At 37.5% G+C, this 9,599-nt stretch overlaps 1 protein-coding gene across 4 annotated transcripts; it reads right to left on the reverse strand.

Annotated features, from left to right (window-relative positions):
* Positions 1-1,616: 1,616 nt before the first annotated feature.
* LOC113673887 (neuroglobin) lies at positions 1,617-6,363 on the reverse strand. 4 transcript variants are annotated; one of them, XM_027190348.2, is made up of 4 exons: positions 6,121-6,363; positions 5,537-5,763; positions 2,671-2,899; positions 1,617-1,804 (listed from the first exon to the last, which is right to left on the reverse strand). In XM_027190348.2, exons 2-4 carry the CDS (start codon positions 5,686-5,688, stop codon positions 1,670-1,672), a joined length of 516 nt encoding a protein of 171 aa, XP_027046149.1. In that variant the 5' UTR covers positions 5,689-5,763; positions 6,121-6,363; the 3' UTR covers positions 1,617-1,669. The 4 variants fall into 4 exon arrangements, with proteins under 4 accessions (XP_027046149.1, XP_027046150.1, XP_027046148.1 ...); XM_027190349.2 differs by having other exon boundaries at positions 6,188-6,348; XM_027190347.2 differs by lacking the exon at positions 6,121-6,363 and adding an exon at positions 5,971-6,092.
* Between the last annotated feature and the right edge of the window lie 3,236 nt (positions 6,364-9,599).

Raw genomic sequence — 9,599 nt, forward strand, 5'->3', positions numbered from 1 at the left:
AATAAGGTGCCTTTCATTTCATAATAATGCAGTATTGCGAGAAAAAAGCTCGCCAGTTGACTTTGTTACTTGCGTTCTTCAAGAGATTACCTCTCTGGAAGAACGCAAGTAACGACGATTAATGGGTGTCAATCTCAAGCTATGCCAGTTACTTTTGGTGTACCTCAAGGGTCGGTGCTGGGCCCTACCCTGTTTTCCATCTTCTGTAATGATCTGCCCAATATTACTGAGGGAATAGATGGTGACCCACAGCTTCACATGTACGCAGACGATACCACCGTCTATGTCTCAGCTCCGACCTATGATCTGGTGGCCTCCAAGTTGAATGAAGTACTAGCAAGGCTATATACATGGTGTTGCGAGAACTGTCTCACTCCACATCCCACCAAGACGGAATGTATATTGCTTGGTGGACGCGGAAAATTTACTGGGCCAAAACAAGCTATTAAGATGGGTGATTATGTTGTCGGGGAGGTTGTTTCTGCAAGATGCCTAGGTGTTCAGATAGATAATGCTCTTAAATGGGATCATCATGTACCGGAATTAGCTAAGTCATATACGCAGAAGTTGAATTTACTTAAATCCTTGTATTTCCTTCCTATACAGGCAAGAATTGATTTCTATTTTAAGGTTATTCTGCCGTCTGTGACATATGGTATGTTAGTTTGGGGCTCTTGTGGTCGAGTATTTTTCTCAAGCTTAGAATCTATACATGTTAGAGCGGCGAAAATAATATTTAACTTGGATTGGTGTACTCCAAGCAAGGAGGTTCTTGCCACAGTAAAATGGAATACCTTAGAGATTATGTATGAGAAACGATTACTAATCTTAGCGCATCAGGCTTATTATAATCTTTTGCCACGTCCTATGAGCAGTCACTTTGAAAAGTATGTAAGTAGCTACGACTTCAGGAGGAAAATGACATTTAAGTTACCTAGACCTAAGACCGATATGGTCAAGAAATCATGCTCATACAAGTCAATTACTCGGTGGAACGCTCTGGAAAATCAAATGAGATCAATTCAAGACGTTGACGCTTTTAAAAAGTCACTCAAGTGTATTTTTAAGCCACGTATGTTATAATGATGTACTATGTAGAATTTTTATTGTTGAAAATATGTAGAAATCTTACATTAGTCTTCTTATAATTAGCTAGGAATTTAGTTTTATTGGATTTAGTTAGGAATTTAGTTTTATTGTCCGTACACGACCACATCAGCTTTTGCTGAATTTTTTATCGTGTTTAAATAAATGCTGTTGTTGTTGTTGTTGTTGTTGTCGTCTTTATCGTGTTTCTGGAGCATTCGCTATTTATCGCCTGAAGGGGGCAGAGTTTGGGGGGTTTTAACCGTGTCACAATAAAAATTTATTTGATCCCTCTAAACTCCCAACCCCTCCCCAGGTGATAAATCATGAGTGGTATCCAAGCTCGTTGGAACCATGATTGAGTGTCCTGACTCGAACCCAGGGCGGCATCCTTGGGATTTGTTATTAGGCAGCTTACGTCTGCTACACAGTATCTCTCCCCACCCCCAAGAGTATAAATGGATACCAGCGAATTGTCGGAGAAAATAAATAATAAAAAAACACTCTGATTATAGTGGGATCCAATAGTATATCAAGGAAGAACGCATTTTTTTGAGTGGAGAATTTGTAAGCATAAAAGCAGTTATGTATCATTCAGGCCTGTAAGCATCGCCTTGAACATGAATTTAGATAAAGCGTCCCAGGCTTCAAAAGTTTCAGATGTCCATTCTGACTGGAAAATTTCTTTTAAAGAAAACATGAGGGCCTCATGTATCAACTGCAAAGGAATAAATAAGAATCAGTTAAATTCTTGTAGGACCAGCCTGAAAATATACATATCGATGTATGAAGCGAAACCAAATGAAAATAAATTTTGATAGATGAAGTTAAACTAAGAGTAAAGTTACACAATTATAGATAATTTTTAAATAGACAACGTATCATAGCCTTATGGTAGAATTTTGTGGCTTTCCGAACTGCCAAGATGTAAAGAGAGGCCGCAGACTTCCATGTACCGCTGCTGCTTAGAATGATTAATGAGATTAAAGTGTCTGGGAATATGGTTTTGATGCGTGCTCTTTATTCCTTACTACATCGCCATGGTGTTCTCGGAATCGGTCACCTGGTCGTCTTCCTGTTTCAGCGATGTATATCTTTTTACAGTAAGTGCAAGTTATGTAATTGATGAGGTGCACGTGACAGATATCGGCGGATATTTTCGCAACGTAATGAATGAGAGTACAAGTTTTGCATCGTACGCGCACGCATTTAAAAATCAGTTTTCACGTTTGAACGAAATAAGTAGAGGTTGCGAAAAGATTGTACCAGTCTTTGAATCATTTTCATTTAATTTTAAGTTTTCAAGAATGATGAATTTAAATGCGTGGTTTTGAGGGTGAAATGTGAGAGTGAATGGAATGCGATCAGTGTTTTCCTTCTGAGCCGTTTGTGATGCTGATTGTCGGTCAATTTTTGGGCGCGGTATCCTGTTTTTGTCGTTTAAGCGGGCCACCAGCCACGTTTTTCGAAAAACTGGCACATTGTCACTGATTTGTCGAAGAAATCAGAGTCATCACTACATAAACGACCGGGTCTAATAAACTGAGAAAAGGGAAAACCTGTTAAGAGAGAGAGTCTACTTACATCCAAGTAATGGGCTTTGAGGGGCCGAACCTGATGTCGTCTCCCGAGTTCAACAAGATAAGTGACAAAGCGTTCATTATCGTCCATGGATGTGACAGCATTTTCAAGACATTTCATGTAGGTTTTACTGTGTCCAAATAAAGCTCGTGCCGATTTTAGCTCTTCCACTGGATCATTTGTATTAAACTCTGGCATCATCTTCTTAATTTGAGGATTTAATTCGAAAACCCTGCAACGAAAAATGAAGTCTTATTGAGCTTTTCAATTGTAACATTTCCTTATTTAATGGTTTACAGTCTGACACAGACATTTCTGATCGCTTAATTTGATGAACAGAGCCCATTTAAGCGATGTACGTTGAAAACCTCGAAATGAACAACTCGCTTAAATGGGCTCTGTTCATCAAATTAAGCGATCAGATAACAAGTGATACACTGTGGAAGTAAGGTGAAGTATTTTTATTGAGAATTTGACGTATTTTTTTATTCCTTAGAGCGGTCGTAAATATTCCCATACAAACTCTTATAATTCCGCCATGACTGTTATTGCGCAAGATGATCATCTCACAGCTGGAGCTTGGGCCGCCTGTGAGACTGACATAGCACCAAGCTTTTTTTCGCAGCACATTCTGCAATGTCTCGAATTCACATTTTATGCTTTTAGGCTTAAAATGGACACAGTACGTTTTAACGGCCCTGCAGGCTTGGTCAGGGGTTTTATGTATTCGGTTTATATCTATTTTTTTCTTTTTTTTTTTTCGAAACAGGTACTTTGTAATTCCTTATCAAAATACTGTTATAAATCATCCTGTTTTCCAGGAATTTTAGCATTTAGAATACGAAAATGAGTTTATTTACATATAAATTTTATGCAATCTCAGGCTATATCGATATTTCTCGGGGAAAAATCTGGTATTTTCTGATATTCCACTATCACCACGGTAGGGCTTGGCTAATAAGAAGCGAGACCACAATATCGAAAAAATTCTTTAAAATTTTATGGAAAAAAATCTGATATAAAAAGGGGTGAATCCGTTTTCCTCGGTAGAGGGAAATGCGCTCTTTTGTAGCAAGTCACAGCTTCAATGACACTTAGGTTATCAAGGTGCTGAACAATAAGCGCACCATGAAACTCATATACTGCAATTTGTTCGTATTTCTCTTTAGAAAAATGTCGATGGGATCACAAGAAACAGCGGGTTTTCAATTATCAACAGAATTCGTACAGAAAGCACATTGTGTAAGAAATTTCAAACCGAGAACGACTTCCTGAGACTTTGAAGTTCCGTTCATAATTTTTTAACATCTCAACTTCCCGTTTGCATGAAGGTGGAAGTTTGGCTAAAATGCCTCACTACAGTGCAAGGTTTTTTTCGCTGATTAAATGAAGGATCTGGGATCTGGTATTCATAATGATATATCGCTGGGTAACTGAAACCTTTGTTAAAAGACAAACGGAGGCAGAGTTTTCACACAGTAACTTCAGCTTTACCTCGTATGAGCCCTTCGGTGTAATCAGATGCTACTGTTGCTAGAATGTGACTACAGACAAAGGCATAAACTCAGAAAAATTCAAAAAGTACAAATTTTTTTTGAAATTAATCACGATCAATGTTTTAATTTTCCTAAACGTCAATTTCGAAAACATATTTAAACGTAGCGCTGATAATTCCATGCATTGTTTATCTTGACAATGAAGGCGTAAAGTTTCAATCAAACGGCTACAGCTGTTTTTCATGAGAGAATTCTAAAGTTTCAATCTTTTCGCGTGGATACTTATTTTCATCAATTAGACAAGAGAAACGAATTTGGGAAATTTAATATTCACGAACATGTCATAGAAAAAAATTCATCACTTCATAATACGCACGACGATCATTCTTTTTAATTTTTATTACTGAAGGCTTTACCTGCATAGCTAAAAATAAATCATGCTTTTTCCCTGTAGATTTCCCCGAGCAAAGTGTGGCATGGAACACAAACTTTGCAGCATTGAGTTTTCTTAATATCAGTCGGACATCGACTCAAAAGCAGACAAATACAGTTTCCGTTTGGCGCGCTTTGTAATTGATATCATTCGCCAATCAATGAATCTTGTTTTAGCTGGACGAACCAAAACTTACAGAGAGCATTACGGCGGTAAAGAAAGACGTTAAATCTCCGGTTTCCACTCGTTGCCTGGCGAATTCTGTCCTTAAGTTCTCTATCGCAGCAAGCAGAAGATGTGTTAACGTTTCGCAAAAACTTTGCATATATTACTGGGAAGGAAAATAGAAAAATCTGCAGGTGTCATTATTTGTCGGGCAATTTTTTTTTTTTTTTTTATCAGAAGTCTCTCTAGATTGCTTCATTCTGTGTTTTAAACTAGCTTGTTTGTGCAACCCCATTGATTTTACATTCAACTCGGATTTGAATGAAAAAAAATATACAGAAAATTCGTGACTATACCGACAATAAAGAATAAATTATTCAGCCAATTTAGAAGCTGAAAATAATTAGGGTACCAGAGAAACTGTCATTGTTATTGAATTTAGGGATACATGTTCCCAATTTTGAACTTTACTAGCCTAAAAACGAACTAATGGAACAAAATCTGGTGTGACTTAATTAAACAACAAAACTTTTAGCTGGCTGCGACTTGCAATAAGAGTTTTTTTGTAAATATATCTTCAATCAATCCCTCTTTAAAACATTTGAAAAAAGGTTATTCTAGAATATAAACATCTTTCGACCGTTTCCTGTCTCTAATACAGTATTTTTCCATGTTCCTGTGAGCAGAAGTTTGGAAAATGTTGCGCTTGAACGCAAGATTAACATCTTCAGATATATGCGTCTTTGAAACATAATTTTTCTTACAACCAAATTACCTTATCCATGTTTGTTTTCCAATCTTCGTTCGATTTTCTTCGACCGTTTTCCACGTCATCTGTATGGCAATCTTTTGAGCATCGCTGAGGTTATTCGAAATATTGACTTTGGAAACAAGCTCTTTGTTGTGCAATGATGAAGAACAGCCCATTATACAGTTAAACCACCTAAGCTTTTACAAACTCACACTGAAGATGTCATGGCCAGCTGCAACTCATTTCGGCACCTGAATCATACCAAGTTGTTAATCAGCTTTCATATCATTCGGCATTACAACGACGTGAAAGAAACTGTCAATTAGGGCAGCGGTTTACGTGAAAATTTACACGTTTGAAAAATTAAACCATTCGAAAGAACTCACCCACTACAGCCAATCACAGAGGATTGAATTACCTCTTGAAATAAATAATAATTTGTTTATCGTATCTCTTACCGTGGAGTGGTGTTGCGCCCTCAAAGAGACCCAAACACCTAGCTAGTTATCGACTAACGAGATAGATGAGGCAGATAAACCTTAGATGCGATTTTAACATCGAAAGTGACATTTGTACCCGCGCCTTTTGTCAGAGCCACATAAACTTACAGCTGATCAACAGCTTAGTGTTTTATTCATTCGTCGGCGAGGCTTGAAATTTTCTCACTTTTTCTACCTTGAGTCCTCGCGATCCTCGCCGAAGGTGATAACAATGTTCCACCAAACAATATTGCTTCATTTAAATGCATTTCATGACTAAGACTTCGCCTTTGATATTCGTAGAGTTATATCCTGTGCGTACCACAATCATTCTTCTTCTTTAGGCTTTGTTACGTCGTTGCTGCAGGTGTAGTTAACATTTATCTAAGACTTCCCCTCATCACATCTTTTATGTTTTGCATAATAGCAAGTAATTACTTCACTTTAACAATTACCGGAAATATTAAATATTTTTCTTTATTTTTCAATTTCGGTATTTTTAAAGAAAATGTTAATTATGTGGATACTATTTGACGCAAAGTGAAAATTATGTTTTATAAATACATATGTGATTTTTTTACAACAATTTTTGATAAAAGTTTAGAATACATTAAAAAGAAGAAACATCTTGAGTCGGAGTATTGATTTAAAAGCCAAAGCAAAATGGAAGTGAGAAAAAACAAATTTACGAAGATAACATTACGGAATCGCGCCCATTGAAAAGCGTCGCCTGAGAAAAGTGGGGTACCCATGATGCTTTGCGGGCGCAATGACCTAGGAATGAGGTTGCAAACGCTCACCGCCAACTTCGGTCGCTTTAGATCTGAATTGACAAATTCCCAAACGGGAGTTGTAAAATTTCGCTTTGCGTCCGTTTAGAGACAATGGAGATACAATTGGAGCAATTAGCATTGTTTCAAAGTGACGAAATGCTCTTTTCGTCGGTAAAGAGCGAGGGCCGCGTTTGCATATCAAAAGAGCGTGAAGTGTTCATCCGTAAGCTTATGAGCGTGAGCGTGCACCTACGTGGAGCGGGAATCTACAACGTATACTTAAGCTTTTCGAAAAGTAATTAGACTACCGACGTGTTATCTGAAACTGACGGCAATAACGGGCCAAAAAGGAAGGTAAAATTCCGCACAGCCCCACACTACATTATACGTTCAGTTCTTGGATAGAGTGACAAAAACAATACTTTACCATTGGGAAAACAGATTTGTTTTACGATAGTATGGGGCAGTACGGAAATTTTACTAAAAGGAATATTTCTGTGATGTTTTGCTTTCTTGGCGAAGTTGATGGTCGAACCTCGCAAATCTGCCGCATTTGAGTCTTAACACAAATTGAAAACCCGGCATTTGAAAGGTAATTTAATTTTACATCTGACCGATTTTTAAACAATATAACCTAATCAAGATAACGCCACTAATTACGTCTATTCTTCTTCGATGAAAAGCGCTACGTTTCAGTTGTCTGCACAAGAAACAATACTTTCGAACACTGCGTACACGGGGGATTACATGATTGACAGTCGGATTGACAGGCCTGCGTGAAGTTACGCATGCTCTCTTTCTCTTTTCTAGCTTATTTGCATTTTCCCGTGCGACGTTTTTCAATGGGCGCGATTCTGTAATGCGAACTCACTGAGACCTGATATTGATAATGTCTTACACTCAGGACCAACATCATTTTGTGGAAAACAAACCCACGTCAAAAAAGGTAATTTAGTATTATCAAGCGAGTTGATAACGTAAATTGGCCACCATAGAGAGTTTCTATAGCTGACCGCGTTTCGAGCGCCAGCCTTTTGTCAGGATTGAAGGACGCAGGGCTAATGCAAAAAGGAATATCCTGAACAATACTGCGTAACTTGTAACTCGCTTTCTGCCTTTTTCGATTATGATAGTACACTAGGCACAGGACTTTGTCTTCTTTTCGGAAAAAAACCTTTTGGTCAATATATTATTTCCATTGCCACTCGAAGGAAAGTAGACAAGAAATTGATATTTCATACGTCATTTTGCTCTGTTAATGTTCAATTTGCTGTTTTTATGATCTATCGTCATTTACATATTAAGAAGTGGTGCTTAAGTAATTGGAGACCACAACACATTCGATTTTTCCCGTGGAATTTTCTCTTCCTTTGAGAATGCAGTCAAATTATTAATTAGAATTGAACCCCTGTCCTGGCCTCGCTTTCGCACTCTACCCCCGCATAACATGTGGGAGGGTCATTGTTGGACTTGTTGAAGACAGCTTTTCGCATTTTATTTCCTTGGTGCACCCAGTTAGATAGAAAATGAAATATTTCAACTCTAAAGAAGAAAGACTAATACAGAACTTAAACAATATGAATCTATTATGCTAGGGAGTCTTTCAGCTTTTAGCATCACATTTTTGAACTGCCGAAGAAAGGGAATTTAAAATGGCGGAGAGAAATCGCAGGTAATTTTATATTTGACGAGGAAATGTCGATCATCCATCAGAAAATGTATCTAATTTTGCCATGGTGAAATCATCTCGTAAAATTCTCATTTTCTAACCACGATTTGCAAAAAAGTCGAGCTAAAATTTCCAGAGAAAAGTAATTTTGTTGTGGCTTTGCGTTATTTAGAAGAAGTATTTTTGTGACGTTGCTGCGAAATGAGGCGAAGACTGTGTATGAGAACATTAATGTTGACACAGTTTCACCTGAGATTGGAGCCTATGGCGATCGAAATTAAATTTATTCAGTGAAAGAAAAGTTTTAGTAAGGCAAGAGAGGTTTGAGAAGGTTTATGATTTCTTAACAAAAGACATTCCTATGTAATTAAGAAAAAGCTTAAATGCTTTGTTGAAATATTTTAAGCCAAACTTCTTTAGTGACATATTCAATATAAAGCAACAATCCGTGCCTCGCTATTTACAATTATTTTGTACCTCAGTTAAAAAAATGACGAGACTGAGGTCGTAATGGCAGCTATCGAACCTCAAAAAATTCGTACTTGTCTGTCGCTTATTTCTGGATCATCATTATAAGTGTCTTCATGGATATGCAAGCCACTTGGCATTCTTAATGCATCATTAGCCATGCATGTTTTATTTACTTAGAGTTTACAATAGCACACCAAAACGCTAATTGCTTAAATCACCAAAATCACATCAATCGCCAAACCCAACAATGATACAACTTGAAAACAAAAACGTGGGATAAAACAGCAGTACTTGACCCCTATAGACACACAGTCCTCAAATGTAGAGAAAACAAAATTCACTCTAGTTTCAAGGAAAGATGACTTCCGGTCTCACGCCTGTTTGGAACAAACACTAATCTGTCTCTTTTGCGAGGACTCGAACCCCTGTCAATTTCGAACCTTTGCCATATCATCCACCAAGCTGCGCAGCACAACGCGCTAAATACTATGCCGCCCTTCCGATGTGACGTACGTCATGAAAGGAGCCCAATACTTAAGTAACGGGCTCCTGTTCATATATTGTTTTACAAGCTTTAACAGCTGTTAGAACACCCACTGATTTGCGGCCGGGTAAACCGATAATTGCATTACTCTTAGGATATATCTTACTAAATATTAAATAAACAATTATTTTTTAAACAAATGGAACACAAT

The sequence above is a fragment of the Pocillopora damicornis genome, chromosome 14 (assembly GCF_964200805.1).
Source record: "Pocillopora damicornis chromosome 14, jaPocDami1.2, whole genome shotgun sequence".
NCBI lineage: Eukaryota > Metazoa > Cnidaria > Anthozoa > Scleractinia > Pocilloporidae > Pocillopora > Pocillopora damicornis.